At 41.8% G+C, this 17,830-nt stretch overlaps 1 protein-coding gene across 2 annotated transcripts in view; it reads left to right on the top strand.

Moving 5' to 3' along the window:
- The window catches only part of CABLES1 (Cdk5 and Abl enzyme substrate 1), a 102,788-nt gene extending 98,722 nt beyond the window's left edge, over positions 1 to 4,066 (top strand). For both annotated transcript variants that reach the window (XM_044294894.1, XM_044294893.1), the window contains exons 9-10: positions 3,204 to 3,411; positions 3,859 to 4,066. In XM_044294894.1, coding sequence (XP_044150829.1) covers positions 3,204 to 3,411; positions 3,859 to 3,999 — 349 coding nt within the window. In that variant the 3' untranslated portion in view covers positions 4,000 to 4,066. The remainder of the gene's footprint in view (positions 1 to 3,203; positions 3,412 to 3,858) is intronic.
- Positions 4,067 to 17,830: the final 13,764 nt, after the last annotated feature.

Genomic DNA, 17,830 nt, shown 5'->3' with positions numbered 1-17,830 from the left:
TGTCCAAATCGGGATATTGTGATGAATATGCGATAAGTCACTGATTAATACAATAGATGCGCCAGATATGGTGTCCAATAGTTATCAATAGTCGAAGGCAAATTAGTATCCCTATGTTAGTTCACTTCATATAGAATACTTTAGTTCAATGTAGCTAGGTGGACATGTGTTTAAAAGGATATAATACACCTGTTATTCGCCGTCTAGTGTGAGCGTAGCCGTGGCGTCCCACGAGGCTCACTAGATTAGATTCGGCGGTACCTTAGTCTGGTCGCTTGTTTGAGGTGGTTCAGATGAGCGTGTAGCTCTCGGCGTGGGAAATCTTCTGGTGATGTTCACCGATGCTGCAAGCCTGGACCTGATTGGTAAGTAACAAGGTGTTTCCTCCACACTAGTAAACAAGGGTATACTTCCGGCAGAGTAAAGTTCAATTGTCGGGATGTTGGGGTCTCGTGGTTTTTTTTTTTTTTTTTTTTTTTTCATCAGCTGATGTCCGAGTACAATAACCAGACGCATTTCGGGGTCCTTTCCTGGCCCCTTCCTCAGTGGAAAAAAACCCACGAGACCCCAACATCCCGACAATTGAACTTTACTCTGCCGGAAGTATACCCTTGTTTACTAGTGTGGAGGAAACACCTTGTTACTTACCAATCAGGTCCAGGCTTGCAGCATCGGTGAACATCACCAGAAGATTTCCCACGCCGAGAGCTACACGCTCATCTGAACCACCTCAAACAAGCGACCAGACTAAGGTACCGCCGAATCTAATCTAGTGAGCCTCGTGGGACGCCACGGCTACGCTCACACTAGACGGCGAATAACAGGTGTATTATATCCTTTTAAACACATGTCCACCTAGCTACATTGAACTAAAGTATTCTATATGAAGTGAACTAACATAGGGATACTAATTTGCCTTCGACTATTGATAACTATTGGACACCATATCTGGCGCATCTATTGTATTAATCAGTGACTTATCGCATATTCATCACAATATCCCGATTTGGACACTATATTTGGCATATTCCCCGAACTGATCAGCAGTCTACCAAATATTTATTCCAATCTTTTACATATGCACTGTGAATAATTGCCCTTTTTTCCAGGCTCATTATGTCTTTTAATATTGTTTAAGTTATATATATATGACCGCATTTTATTATAGGTGTATTTATTATATGTGAACATCAAATTTTTTATATTTTATGTTATTATTGATTCCGCTGCAATATTAGATTCAGGGCTTTATTTAAATATTAAATAAATATTTTGCTATATATTCGTTTGTTCTCCAATTGGTCCAGCTGGTGAGTGCTCAGTCTTCCTACACTTTTCCATACACTGTTCCACTTATGACTGGGTGAGTCATATTAGACTTAGTAGCACCCATTCCCACAACTGTATGCGGAGTGAGCCACCATACTATAAATATAACCCTATAACATTGTTCAGATTAGCAGTATTCCACTATGACAACAAATAACAAATAAACATCATAGGAAATAGCATTGTCTCCATAGTCATACTATTTGAAAAGAAAACTCAACACTGAGCAGGCATTTAGTGTGTACATTAGAGATGTGAAAATCGATTTGTACTGTACAGATGCCAACTGTGCATGTGCCGCTACACTTTTTGGTATCTCCGGCCCTGTCAATCAACGGGGAGGGAAGAGCCTCATGAGCAGCAGAGTCAGCCCCTCTCTGCTAAAGAAGTCTGGTTTGATGAACACATCGAACTGTACGAATTGATTCACCCATCTCTATTATGGACTCTTTTGGAGCCAATTTATTTAGTGGTTTAGATGTAATTTGAACTAAACAATGTTATAATAATTTAAAAAAAATGCTTTTTTTGGTTTCTGTAGCTTCTATGTTTCACGGTACATGGCAGCTGCAGAATGCCATTCTGTAATAACTTCTACAAACTTGTAAGCTGAATGATTTGGTCATAAATCAGCTTAGGAGGTCATTTAATAGAGGAGGAAGTGGGAGTCAGAGAGCAAGCTGAAGACGGCCAGTGTGATGGATTTATCACAGAATGGCATTCTGCAGCTGCTGTAAACAGTAAACCTGCTGGAGTACGATGTGCTAGGATTACTAAGGCATAGGCAGGAGTTCTGTGAAGCAGGGGAACAAAATCTATGTCATTAAGGGAGCTGGCATAGAATTCTGGCTTAAAGGTGTTCTCTGGTAATGATTTAAAGGGGCTGCCATCAACCTGTCCTAGAATGTGAACAAGCTGCCTAGGGGGTGAGATGGTGGGACCTCACTACACACTACGCTCAGGCACCTGGCATAAACTACATATTGTTAAATGTTCCTGTCAGGCTGCTCAGCCATGATGGCATATCATAGATCGGATCACTTCATTACCATCTATTGTAGAGCAGTGTAGTGAGACCCCGGCGCTCACTGCCATAGGCAGCTCTGCAAATGAAGGCAACCATTCCTGCTGATATTCCAGGACAGGTTGCTGGCAACCAGTTTAAATCATTCCAGGAGAACCCCTTTAATGTGTGCCAGTTTCATAGCGTAAATTTACTACCGCCTGAGTATTCCCACCCACTTTTTGTAAAAGCGTTGAGGGAGGTGGTAAAGGGCAAAAGATGCAAGTGTTAGTGGAAAAAAAGGACTTGCACCACAGGTTACAACTTTTGTACGCAGTCGTACAAAGCTGATATATTCCCTCCATTGAGCACTAGATAGGAGAGAATAAAGACAGAAGCAGGGAAAGCCACTCCCGTCTTCTCTCTGATGCCCCTCAGTCTTTGTCAGTGCGGGACTCTGCATTTGGTTGCCTGATCGATCGTTCAGCCAGTTAACGCTTGTGTCATAAATATAATATGGCATGGGCGTTAGAGACCTGGACCACCTGCCACAAATATACTGTGGACGGCCTTGGCCAGTTAATATTAAGATGCTGTCATTGTATCTGCCATTCCTTCTTCTTGGGATAGAATATTCCAAAAGTAACTACTCTAACTGTAAAGAACCCTTGCCTATATTGTTGGGCTTTCATTACTTGACTGCATAATGCCTAATATAATTTTTTGAAAATTAATTGCTTTACATTTGATACAGTTTTCTGTTTATTTGAACTGTGTTATTTACCAGAAACTAATTATTTACAGAAATGTATAGGAGCCATTCACCCTCAGACGTGTTACATGATTTTTCTTTTTAACACTGTCTATATAGCCTTAAACGAGATATTCGGAAGTTAGCCCAGGATGATTGTGGCTATGAAGAACCCACAGTGGCCATGGCATTTGTATATTTTGAGAAGCTTGCATTGAAGGGGAAGCTTAACAAGCAGAACAGAAAACTTTGTGCAGGAGCCTGTATCCTGTTAGCCGCCAAAATTGGGAGTGACCTTCGAAAACATGAAGTTAAACACCTCATTGATGTAAGTAGTTAAAAGTACGGTTAACCTAAATATGTGTACCACTTAATTATTTTTTCTGTTAGTAATTGTTACTACCATATGCATTTAAAGGAACACTCATGGGAAAACTGATTGGGCCATGCATAGTGCACTACTCCCTCAGGTCCTGCACTTGGCATAACACATTGGAGGTCCCTTACTCTAAATGTTATATTTAGAGGGTAACTATATCTTCATTGAAAAAATGAAGTTACAAGATACCATGACATAGTGCCAGGATGCCATCACTTACAGTACCTCCTGGGCACATGGAAAGAGGTGTTCCATATAGGACGACCCATTTAATGGTACCTAAAATGTGCATTATGAAGGTGTGGCATTAAATATTCAGTTCTGCAGATATTTGCAATCCATCAGCTTTGAAATATAGAACTGTTAAAGTTGTCTTTTTTGTAATTTTGTCTATAGAAACTGGAAGAAAAGTTTCGTCTAAACAGACGTGAGTTAATGGCATTTGAGTTCCCTATCCTGGTTGCCTTGGAATTTGCGCTTCACCTCCCAGAGCATGAAGTTATGCCCCATTATAGACGCTTGGTCCAAAGCTCCTAGCACAGGATGAACTTCAGAAATGTCTTCCTCTGGAACAATAAATGAGCTTAGAGAGTCACCGCTGCTACAGGACATGCAAAAATACTCAAGTGCCCTTGTCGGCTACACACAGTCTGAACAGTCGTTTTATCAACAAGGCCGCTATTCACAAAGCAGCGCGGCTCAGCGGTAACGTCTTACATCTCTGAGACACAAGCGATAGAGTGAACGTAGGATCGGCTTCATAAAATGGCTGCTTTCATTGTGTGTAGGTGACGGATGCACTTCTAACACCAATGGTTTCATTGGTGCAACTCTGGTATTGCTTTTTAACAAAGACTTTATTCCAAATAACTGTTAGAAGGAGATATAATATGGATGACAGACCATTTTTTGCTTTGGATCCACAAGTGGACTTTCTCATCTCTTTGCCTTCAGAGCCGACATTCATTATGAAGAGAAGTCAACTCCATTTATGAACAGTGTCCCACTTTTCTCTTACGTGCCAATGTAATTTGTCACTTTTTTTTTTTTTTAATAAGGACTACGTGTTGTGTTTTTTTAACACACTGAATCTTTCATTCTGACCTACTGGACGATCACCAAAATTGACTTTTGAATGCATTAGGTAGGCAGAACCTATGGGAAGCAATGAACCATATCTTCTTACCATTAAACCTTGTGGCACTGGACATGACATTTGTGAACCAACACTACAAACCGATTCATTCCATCAGAGTACGAGCGAAGGCTGAGCATTTTTATCACGTTCAGAGTCAAAGTTTTGGTATAAAGCCACGGCTTCTTATACTATTGCACTTTTCCCTTATGGAGGAAACGCGTCTAGTCGCACAATTTGTGGATATTCTGTGCTCTATGTTAGAGTGCATTTTAAGCACGTTTTCTTGTGCTACATGTTAACCAGTGTTTAAATAATGTTTAGCAGCTGCCCGGTATAATGGTGTGCAACAATACATTCATTTCCAACATTGCCTAAGTGTGCTTCTAAAAAAATCAATGTAACTTTAAGCTTATCTAGCATCAGATGAAACTAGTGCATGTTTTTAAAGGGCCTCTGTCAGCAGATTTGTACCTATGAGACTGGCTGACCTGTTACATGTGCACTTGGCAGCTGAAGGCATCTGTGTCGGTCCCATGTTCATATGTGCCTGCATTACTGAGAAAAATTATGTTTTAATATATGCAAATAAGCCTCTAAGAGCAACGGGGGCATTGCTGTTACTCCTAGGGACTAAGCTCTCTCTGCAACTGCCGCGCCAGGTGGTGTAAATGTTATCACGCCTGACCCTGACTTCTCCTAAAGTCATTGAAAGTGGAGAGGATGTGGCAGTTGCAAAGAGAGCTGAGCCTCTAGGTCAGTGTTCCTCAACTCCAGTCCTCAGGACCCACCTACCGATCATGATTTGAGAATATCCCACAGAATGAATACCTGTGGTATTATCACCTGCTCAATACTAAGGAAATCCTGAAAACATGACCGATAGGTGGGCCCTGAGGACTGGAGTTGAGGAACCCTGCTCTAGGTGTAACAGCAATGTCCCCATTGCTCCTAGAGGCTCATTTTCATATATTAAAACTTAATTAAAACATGAGACCAACACAGATGCCCTCAGCTGCCAAGCACACATATAACAGGTCAGCCAGTGTCATAGGTACAAATCTGCTGACAATGTCCTTCAAAGTTGTCTCATTTGGCAGCCTCAATTATACTTGACTTGTATGACAGTAATGGATGACTGCCCTATCAATCTGTGAGAAGATATCAGGTAGCACCACAGGTCATTATTCTTAAAGTCTACCCATTACTTTGCACTCAGCTTTGTGGACTCTCTCAGTATTTACACTATGATGTCATGTGAACGTCTTGACCCACTCATGAAAGTTGGTGACATCATTACTTTCCACTAAATTACAAGAGCTGCATCATCCTCAAGAGGCTGGTTACACTGCACACTGCCAAATATACACTACTGTATCGAAGTGCATAGATTCTTAGGGACATGGGGTTTTATTTTTGTATGTTTTACTTTTTAACAGTTTAATCATTTGTTGAACACTTAATGATTAAGGGCTATGATTGGGTTTCAGATGGTGAACACTATTCTGCTCTATTGTGGCACTTTTGCCTGTTCAGTAACTTTAAAAAAATTATCACAAAATTTTGTGGATTTACTTCTAAATACAGTATGTTGAACTGAAATTGTGCCTTTGACTGATATGATTTTAGGTCTAGATCACTTACTCTCTTTCACTACAGTCACATTTAAGTAATTACTTTTTTAAATAAAGCGAGAACTGTATTAAACTGGAGTTTTGTGAATTGAATGGTATGAGTACGTTGAAATAAAAAATGTAGAACCTGTAGATAATTTGTATAATATGTATTAAAGTCTAACGCCACTCAAAATCTGCACATCTTGGTTTGAGTTACGGTAAGTTAAACACAATTTCACAGTTTTATTAACCTACAATAGAAGAATTGTAACCAAGTGCCAACAAGCAGTGTTTCTTGGTGAGCAAACTGGAGGTATCACTAACAAGGAATGTATCTACTGTATACACAATCACTACACTTTATTAGTCAACATCATCAACGCCAAACACAAGTCCAAAAGAATAAAGATTATGAGGCTGTTTGCACATCTGCATCTGACTTCTGGTTATAATTGATTGGAGTGTGCAATGGTGTCTGTCGTCCTGAAGTAATTTGCAAACTTAACTCCTAAATGTTTTTTCAGATGCCCAACTCTTTACTATTTCATTTCTATTTAGCTTTAAGCCTCATTCACACATCAGTGTTCAGTCAGTGATTTCCATCAGTGATTCTGAGCCAAAACCAGGTGCGGTTCTAAACACAGAACAGGTGCAGATCTTTCCCTCATACCTTATATCTGTGGAGGCTCCAATCCTGGTTTTGGCTCACAACCACTGATGGAAATCACTGACCAAAACTCTAACGTGTGAATGAGGCATACGGATTTCACATTCTTTCACTCTTGTGTTTTCTTCCATGATCACTATGGCATTTTGGCATTTCATATGACTTGACTGTGATTACTGCTCTGACCTTATATATGACTCCATTAAAGAGTAGTCTCTGGTAGGACAACCAAAGTTGAAGAATGCAGTGAAGCGTACTGCTAGACCAGTGCCAGGTGAGATGACTATGCAGGAACCTGGCCCTGTCAATCGAGAAGAGGAAGGGGCTCACGGACGTAAGCGTAGGTACACAGAGTGGATTGGATCCACCCTTAACTGATCATTTGCATATGGATTAAAAGTACTTTTTCTGCTGATGATGCAATAGATTAGGTGAAAGAGATCATTACATTCAGCTGAGCTAGCCCTACAAGAGATCAAGACGCTTTCTGCACTGGTCTTGATATCCACTGCTCTGCCGGAGGATTCACCACATTTATGACAAGGCGCAGGTGCATCCTCTAGTAGTCTGTGCACCTAAAAAGAAATCTACTACAGCTCAGAGCTGCTGTAGATTTCTGGCTTCACTTTCCACCAGAAAACTGGCATAAATGAAGATAAGTTAGATAGATATTTTGAAAAAGAGGCATTTAAATCTGTCAGCAGATTTGTACCCATGAAACTGGCTGACCTGTTGCATGTGTGTTTGGCAGCTGAAGGCATCTGTGTTGGTACTATATTCATAGGTTCCCACATTGCTGAGAAAAAAAAAAAATCTGTTTTAATATATGCAAATGAGCCTCTAGGGGCAATGGGGGCGTTGCCGTTACACCTAAATGCTCTGCTCTCTCTGCTATTGTCGTGCTCTCTCTACTTTAATTGACAGGGCCAGGCAGTGTAAACATAATCACGGTTGGCCTGACTTCTCCTTAAAGGGAACCTGTCACCAGTTTTATGGTGTCCTAACTAAGGGCAACATAAATAAGTGACTGATCTGCCAGCATCTGGTATTGAAAAGCTCCAGCTGATAAGGATGAGTCATGAATATTCATGAGCTCCTGACTCTCTCCGCCTACCTGCTGCTGAATGACAGTTTTTTTCCATATGAATCAGCAGCAGGTGGGCAGGGGAGTGGCTATAGCTGTTAATGAAATAAACACTGGACTCAATGACATCACGCTGGACTCAAATCAGCTCATTAGCATGCGGCATGTGGCATCTTTGTGTGTATATTATGAGGTAACCATCTGACACACCAGTAAGTGAATTCATCTAAGGCACTTTTTAGTAGTTAATGATTGTATATAATTAGTTAGATTATAATCAAATATCCACATGACAGGTTCCCTTTAAGACATAGTGGAGAGGGCGTAGCAGTTGCAGAGAGAGCAGAGTCTCTAGGTGTAATGGTAATGCCCCCGTTGCTCCTAAAGCCTCATTTGCATATATTACAATTTACTCACACCGATGCCTTCAGCTGCCAAGTGCACATGTAACAGATCAGCCAGTTTCATAGGTAAAAATCTGCTGACAGATGCCCTTTAAAAAGTCTCAAACAACAACAAAAATTGATAGAATGGATTAAATAAGTGTTAGTCAGCTGGGGAAAAAAATGTGTTTAAACTAGAACATGTGCCATTTATAAATATTTGTAGCATGACAGTTGCATTACAATATCATGAAAATTGCATGTATGACACATGAAACAGTGGAAACAATGTTTACCTAGTTTCAGTATTTAAAAGGAAGGGTAAAAGTATGTATGTATGAAAAATTAAATTATATACATTACAGACCAAAAGTTTGGACACACCTTCTCATTCTAAGAGTTTTCTTTATTTTCATGACTATGAAAATTGTAGATTCACACTGAAGGCATCAAAACTATGAATTAACACATGTGGAATTTTATATACATAACAAAAAAGTGTGAAACAACTGAAAATATGTCATATTCTAGGTTCTTCAAAGTAGCCACCTTTTGCTTTGATTACTGCTTTGCACACTTTTGGCATTCTCTTGCTGAGCTTCAAGAGGTAGTCACCTGAAATGGTTTTCACTTCACAGGTGTGCCCTGTCAGGTTTATTAAGTGGGATTTCTTGCCTTATAAATGGGGTTGGGACCATCAGTTGCGTTGTGGAGAAGTCAAGTGGATACACAGCTGATAGTCCTACTGAATAGACTGTTAGAATTTGTATTATGGCAAGAAAAAAGCAGCTAAGTAAAGAAAAACGAGTGGCCATCATTACTTTAAGAAATGAAGGTCAGTCAGTCCGAAAAATTGGGAAAACTTTGAAAGTGTCCCCAAGTGCAGTCACAAAAACCATCAAGCGCTACAAAGAAACTGGCTCACATGTGGACCGCCCCAGGAAAGGAAGACCAAGAGTCACCTCTGCTGCGGAGGATAAGTTCACCCCGAGTCACCAGCCTCAGAAATCGCAGGTTAACAGCAGCTCTGATTAGAGACCAGGTCAATGCCACACAGAGTTCTAGCAGCAGACACATCTCTAGAACAACTGTTAAGAGGAGACTGTGAATCAGGCCTTCATGGTAGAATATCTGCTAGGAAACCACTGCTAAGGACAGGCAACAAGCAGAAGAGACTTGTTTGGGCTAAAGAACACAAGGAATGGACATTAGACCAGTGGAAATCTGTACTTTGGTCTGATGAGTCCAAATTTGAGATCTTTGGTTCCAACCACTGTGTCTTTGTGCGATGCAGAAAAGGTGAACGGATGGACTTTACATGCCTGGTTACCACCGTGAAGCATGGAAGAGGAGGTATGATGGTGTGGGGGTGCTTTGCTGGTGACACTGTTGGGGATTTATTCAAAATTGAAGGCATACTGAACCAGCATGGCTACCACAGCATCTTGCAGCAGCATGCTATTCCATCCGGTTTGCGTTTAGTTGGACCATCATTTATTTTTCAACAGGACAATGACCCCAAACACACCTCCAGGCTGTGTAAGGGCTATTTGACCATGAAGGAGAGTGATGGGGTGCTGCGCCAGATGTCCTGGCCTCCACAGTCACCGGACCTGAACCCAATCGAGATGGTTTGGGGTGAGCTGGACCGCAGAGTGAAGGCAAAAGGGCCAACAAGTGCTAAGCATCTCTGGGAACTCCTTCAAGACTGTTGGAAGACCATTTCAGGTGACTACCTCTTGAAGCTCATCAAGAGAATGCCAAGAGTGTGCAAAGCAGTAATCAAAGCAAAAGATGGCTACTTTGAAGAATCTAGAATATGACATATTTTCAGTTGTTTCACACTTTTTTGTTATGTATATAATTCCACATGTGTTAATTCATAGTTTTGATGCCTTCAGTGTGAATCTACAATTTTCATAGTCATGAAAATAAAGAAAACTCTTTGAATGAGAAGGTGTGTCCAAACTTCGATGTGCATCCCTCAAATCTCCATCAACTGCAGCTATCCTATCAATATGGGCCAACATTTCTAAAGAATGCTATCAGCACCTTGTTGAATCAATGCCATGTAGAATTAAGGCAGTTCTGAAGGCAAAAGGGGGTCCAACACCGTATTAGTATGGTGTTCCTAATAATTCTTTAGGTGAGTGTATACAGTGTGTGCTTTTAATTTGTTCATATATCTGTGGTTTTCTTCAGGACTAATGCCTAATTCCCTACATCTCATCTTAGTTATCATTGTTGGTAAAAAAAAAGTTGAATGATCTATTCAGCTCTGCCACAGCGATACACACAAGATAAGCACTGTATCTCCGTAAAAACAACATATATATTTATACTGTATAAAGGTTAAAAGTTGAAGGCCAGAAGATTACTAATATTAACCATAAAAAAAGCTTATGCTACATTCATACATCCATTTGCAATCTCCGGTAATCTGTTCCGGCAGATAACAAATACGAAACGGCCATGATAATGCTTCTCACCGCCAGATCCTCATTGACTATAATGGTATCCAGCAGGAATCTGTCCTTTTTCCGGCATAAATCCTGGCCTTTGGCCGGACAAAAATGCCTGCATGCAGCCCTTTTTGTCTGTCTGGAAAGCAGCCAGATGACATTATAGTCAATGGGGATACAGCGGTGTGTGGCAGTTTCTGGCTATTTTACATTTAGTTTATAAATTAATATGTGAACATAGCCTTAGTGATTCATACACAGTGAGAAATCTGTCCAATGTAAAAAAAATGTTCCAGCCTTACAGTGCTGGTCCAGATGCTAGGTACGAACTACTATTAGAGTTAGCAGAATGCAATTTAATTTCACTCCACATTTATTAAGAAAGTTGCAAACATTGTCTCAGTCTTACTTCAGTAAAGGGGTGGCTATTATGGTAGTCGGTGTTGAACCACTTTTCCAACCAATGGATTTAAGCTCCATGGACACACAGACCTAGTGTATGGATCCACAGACAATGAAAGTTTGTCCAGCTGGTTTAACATCAGGAGATGCAAGATGCAGAAGATAGGCTTGTGGAGAGTAGACGCCAACCTGGGAACTTTCCTTTCATGTGCAGATTCCTTGAAGTGTTCTCTGAAGTGAAGATCAATTCTGGTACCCATGGTAATCAGGTCATCAAGAGTTGATGGGATGTCTTGACCAGCCAGTTAATCCTTTATGTGACCAGACAGACACTGCCAGAAAGCTGCCCACAGAGTCTTTTCGTTCCATAAAAGCTCAGAAGCCAGTGTACAAAATTTTATGGCATAATGCTCGACTGCGAATTGACCACAGAAGAGATCAGGCTGGAGACATAATACAGTTTCCTCAAAACCCTGCAGAAGGTGGACAGGAACGCTTGCAGATTGCTAGCTATCAAGTCACTTATTTTCCAGAGTGGAGTAGCCCAGACTAGAGCTTCACCCATCAGAAGCAAAATCAGGAAGGCTATTTTAGCCCGGTTAGCGGAAAACAGGTATGGCTGCAGCTCTAAGTGTATTTTTCACTGGTTGATGAACCCTTGGCATGACTTGGGATCCATATCAGAGCATGAAGGAAGGGGAAGAAACAGGCTGGAGGTAACGGAGACTGTGATTGTGCAGACATTGCAGCTTGCAGGAGTGGTAGTTGACATGGCATTGGATGTTGAACCACTGTGCCAACCAATGGGTTTGACTTAGGACAAAATGTAAGGGCATAATCCTGGCGGTTCCCTGGTATTTACCCTTTAACCCCTATACAGGAACCTTGACTTCGCTGCAAGAAATGCACCAGGCGGATACCTCTTGAAGTAGTCTCCGTGTGCTTGGCTTGTGACCCACGGAGGTAGTCACACCGGTGCAGAACAACGAAAGGAGAGGCAAAACTTGAAGTCAGTAACAAGTCAAGGTCAGGGCAGGCACACAGGGTTAGTACAGTAAATCAGGCACAGGTCTGGTCAGGCAGCAGAGGATCAGTCAGGAAATGGGCAGAGGTTAGTACACGGGCACACAACAGCACCTTTGCAAGGAACTAGCAAGCTATCCGTGGAGAACAAGTACAGCACACGTCTGTGAAACACTGACATGTGAATGAGGCTTAACAGGCCACAGGGTGGGAGTGTTTCTATTATGGACAAACTCTTAAAAGCAAAAATAACATAAATCATTCTTGAAAGGTCCTTAGTAGTGTTGGCCGAGCATGCTAAGCTGAACACCAGTTTCTGGCTGGATTCAAACTGGCAACCTTCTATATTACCGCCAAAGAATTTGAACCACTACACTATAGAGCTGCGTGGCCAGTTACTTAAAAAAATAATAATTAGACTTCTGCTGTATAGGAATACTTACTAGTAGTAAGTATTCCTATACAGCAGAAGTCTCATTTTTATTTATTTTTTTAAAGTAACTGGCCATGCAGCTCTATAGTGTAGTGGTTAACATTCTTCTCTATTCTGTAATATAGAAGGTTGTGAGTTCGAATCCCGCCAGAAACTGGTGTTCAGCCGAGCATGCTCGCCCAACACTACTAAGGACCTTTCAAGAATAATCTATGTTCTTTTTGGTTTAATACTCGGGTTCTCCTATTGACTTTCATTGTGCTCGGGTGCTATGTAGAGCACACGAGCACTTTGGTGCTCGACCAATACTAGTCCTTCGATTTTTCAGAGTGGTGTGTAACCAGCTGTGAAGAATAAAATCTTCCAATTCTAGTTTGAAATTTTGCACATCCAGAATATTCCACTCTGTTACTTGGAAGTAGAAATGGTAGGCTTGTGTTAGTCTCAGGCAGGGCACCCTGATGTATGCTGTCTAACGCCTCCAGCTCATCATAAAATTACTTGTTAGCATGTGTGCCGTGGCCCGCTCATTCTGCCAGCATGTTTGCCGATGAAATCACACTTGTGGTTAAACTGTCTTCCAAAAACATTTAGTTCAACTATGCTGCTCTAAGTAGTGGAAATTCCCGGCTTCCAAATCTGTCTTGCCAGCAGAGACGGCCTATAATTCCTAACAGCGAGACAGCTTATCCCTCACACTGTGCTGTGTAAGTATCAGATCTATGACTTGTGATAGAAAAAAACTGTGAAATCCTAAATAATTCTCATGGACCCAAAGAGGAGCTGTCGCCTCTCCTGACGTGTCTGTTTTAGTAACTACTTACATTCCCTTGTAAGAACTCTGGAGCATCTATTGATATGTTGTGCCATTCCTTTATTATTTCCACTAGAATGTGAGAGTGAATTGTTAACAGTTTACAGTGAAGGTCCAGATGACTATTACCAGTTGGGGGTGTGTCCCTGCACAGTCTGACACTGGCAGCACTGATTTGATAATGTCACACTGTGTATGGACACACCCTTAACTAGTATCACCCTGCAGGACTATCAATGCAAACTGCTAGTAATGCATGCGTAACTTCTAGCAGGAATAATGAAGTAATGGGACAACATAGTCATAAGAATTGATGCTCTACAATTTTTAATATAAGGGGGAGCAAGTAGTTGCTAAAACAAAAATATTAGGTGAAGCTACAGGTCCTATAATTTCTAGCCTCATTCTACATTACGACCCATCAGTTCTCCTCCAAGACTTCTCCAGTTCTGCACGTAGACTCCACAAAGCTTGTCCTGTACAATCAGACTTTAAACATTCCAGTTCTCACATTCTTCTCATACTGGCACCCCAATAGTACAAATACCCCCCCCCCCCCCCCCCCACACACAATGCTCAGACCCCTCCTATAGATGATACTGACCCGGTCCCCAGCACCTGCGTCCCTCTGGATCCCTCTATGGCCACCGCTGCATCTCCCTGTCTTGCTGATCAAAACATCTGGCGACGGGGGGAGCAGCCAATAGCAGGCAGCAATGGTGATCAGACTCCCCAGCGCCACCCATGCAGATGCCAGGGACCGGGTAAGTATTGTCTATAGGAGGGTTTAGGCATTGTGGGGGGTATTTGTACAACTGGAAAACCCTTTTAAGTGCCTATTTTTATCCACGTTTGCACAGATGACAATTGGGCGACAATTATTATTTTATGAATCCCATATATGTTATACAGCTGGCATCCACTTGACCAAAAAAAAGTTATACAGCTGGTAAGTATTTGATGGCTTCACAAATCAAAGTATTTGAGGCCAGTTTTTACAAGTAAGACCCATTGGTTAAAAACGAAAAAAGTACGGCTTACAGTTGTCTAGCTCTACAGCCCAAACCTGTGGCGCAACTGCTCTTGCAGCAACACCCATTATGACCTTAGACCACATACTGGAGACCACTGCTATTAATACAGCAAAATAAATTGACTGATTACATTGTAGGAGTCAACGTAGTTCATTTCCTCAGTAGAACAGCCAGATCTGTCAGTCACTGCACAGGTTAACAGAAGTGCTGAGTGTGGAAGTTAAAGAGGACCTGCGTGTACATATAACTGCCTTGACTAGGACACTGGAAACAGGTTGTGTCAGTGATGTTTTTTTGCATACAGCATTTATTTTTATTGTTTAGCTACATACTTGAAGGAGTTTTTCAGGCTGTATATCTGATTGGCGGGGGTCCGACTCCCGGTACCCCGCTGATCAGCTGTTTGAAGAGGAGATGGCACTGCATGTAAGAGCTGCTTCCTCTTCTTTACACTACGGGCCATCTCCCCTGTAGCTGTGGCGTACTGTAATCACAAGTACTTGCCCCATTCAAGTAAAGGGAGCGAGTACCTGTAATTACACTGCACTTCCGAGACGTCAGATAGGTCATCAATATATACAGCCTGTACAACCCCTTTAAAGTATCACTTACTCAAATCTTTATCTGTCGTGTTAAAGGGGTTATCCAGTTTCATGGTATTAATGACCTGCCCCCAGGAAATTTATGAATACATTTACAGCTGGGTGTTTGGCTACTTCCACATGTGTGGCACAGCGCTCCAGTAGGCTGTTCCAGCAGAGAATGCTGGGAATCAGCCGGACAAAAACTTTTGCATGCAACCGTCAATGGGGTCTGGTGGGTAGGCGGTACCATCTGGCAATTCTGGATCCAGAGAACTCTGGCAGGCTGCTCTCTCCTGGAGGCCTGTGAAATTAGCCTTACCATTCCCTTTGTCAATAGGACATGTACATTTCCACTAAGTGCTGACAGTGTCAGACTGTGGGGATACACATTACTGGTAAATGGTAATGCCCAAATATCAATTTATTCATATATGTCCTGGAATTATAAAAATGAAACTGCAAAACACAACGCTAAGAAAAGCTTAGGCCTTACTCAGCTTTGTCAGTGGCTGTGTGAATGCTGCTTATCCAGGCTCAAGCGGTAGAAATGTCATTATAAGGCCTCTTTCACACGGGCGTCATATTTTTGGCCCGGATAAGAGGCGGGTGCGTTGCGGGAAAATGCGCGCGAGTGCAAAACATTGTAATGCGTTTTGCACTCGCGTGAGAAAAATCGTGCATGTTTGGTACCCAAACCCGAACTTCTACACAGAAGTTCGGGCTTGGGATTGATGTTCTGAAGAATGTATTATTTTCCCTTATAACATGGTTATAAGGGAAAATAATAGCATTCTGACTACAGAATGCATAGTATAATAGTGCTGGAGGGGTTAAAAAAAAAAAAGTTAACTCACCTTCTCCTCTTGATCGCGTAGTTCCCGGTCTCTTTACTTCTTTAATGATGACCTGTGGGCTAAATGACCTGTGGTGACGTCAGATCACATGCTCCAATCACATGGTCCATCACCGTGGTGATGGAGCATGTGATCTGACATCATCAAAGGTCCTTTAGCCCACAGCTCATCATTAAAGAAGTAGAGACCGAGAACTATGCGATCAAGAGGAGAAGGTGAGTTAACTTTTTTTTTTTTTTTTAAACCCCTCCAGCACTATTATACTATGCATTCTGTATTCAGAATGCTATTATTTTCCCTTATAACCATGTTATAAGGGAAAATAATACAGTGAATAGACTGTCAACTAGAACCCAATGCGTGAAAATCGCACCGCATCCGCACTTGCTTGCGGATGCTTGCGATTTCCACGCAACCCCATTCATTTTTATGGGGCCTGCGTTACGTGAAAAACGCAGAATATAGAACATGCTGCGATTTTTACGCAACGCATAAGTGATGCATGAAAATCACCGCTCATGTGAACAGCCCCATAGAAATGAATAGGTCCGGATTCAGTGCGGGTGCAATGCGTTCAACTCACGCATCGCACCTGCGCGGAATACTCGCCCGTGTGAAAGAAGCCTAACATTGACTCTCTATTCTGCTTCACAGCAAGCTGTAAAAGAAGACTTGTATGTAGCCTGGTCCGCCATTATCAAATGGCCAGTGTGAAAACGGTTTTAAAATGTATTTTTATATGGGATAAACTGATTCAGATAAAAGAAAAAATTGTGACAATATATTTGAAAAAATTGTTTTTTTCAAAGACAAAAGGTGAGTGGGTTAGTGGAGGGTTAATATTGTCCTACAATGTATTTAGTGGTAGCTTGTCCAGGCATGTGCTATCTTGGCTACAATCTTTTGTTTTCCACTGTAAGCAAAAGTGATTATGCTGAATAACCTATTGTAAAATAGCGCTGTTGCTAATAATGGAAAGGGTGATTAACATTCTGCTTCTCATGTATTCTAAGACAACTTTCTAAACGCTGGTCATCTGAGGTTACTTAGCAAAACTTTAAAATGGAATTCGGCAGGATGTTGGGAGTCGGACCCCAATATGAAATTTATGACCTGTCCTGAGGGTAGGCCATCAATTTTATTAAACCGAAACACCCCTTTAAAAAGAAGACGATAATACTAGATGCCATTAAAGCATACGTTTGGTTTTGCTGAAATTTTCTCAACGCTGTTTAAAATCCTGTACGTTGATCTTTAGCAATAGGCTACAAGCTGGTAAGGTCGTTATCTGGCGATATAACAAGGGGTAGAATGGGTAAAATAAAATCATTAATCAACAATCGTCACTAACGTACCAACACTCACCTGTACCTCTGCTACTCTCCATTTCCTGGTCCTAGCTTGACAAACAAGGAACATCTAGTCAAATTGCAGTCCGCCATGCACAGGCACCGACCGTCGGGCCGCTATATGCAGATGCAGGACATATTCACTCGAATTGCGGCAGCGATCTGCATCTGACAGTCAGCACCGCACAAAAGTAGTGCATGCACTACTGATCCGTGCCTGTGTTCTGCACTGCACCTTATCTCTTGGATTGCAGACCCATTCAAGTGAATGCATCCGCATCCGCGATATGGTGTGCACACGGCCGGTGCCCGTATATTTGCAGGCACAGCCGGCCAACGGCCGTAAGCCCTAAGTCGTTTCCACACAGTAACCAATTTCCAATCACATTTCACTTAAAGATGGGGCTCAGCTATTCCCGTCGGCCCCATAGAAATGAATGGGAGCGGTGGCCATGCAAGTACGGTGTGATCCCATTCACTAATATGGGGAGAGAGCTTGGTGGTGGCCGGACTACGGAAAACCCAAGG

This window comes from Bufo gargarizans, chromosome 5, assembly GCF_014858855.1.
Source record: "Bufo gargarizans isolate SCDJY-AF-19 chromosome 5, ASM1485885v1, whole genome shotgun sequence".
Taxonomy (NCBI): domain Eukaryota; kingdom Metazoa; phylum Chordata; class Amphibia; order Anura; family Bufonidae; genus Bufo; species Bufo gargarizans.
This window is presented reverse-complemented; position numbering and strand designations above follow the sequence as displayed.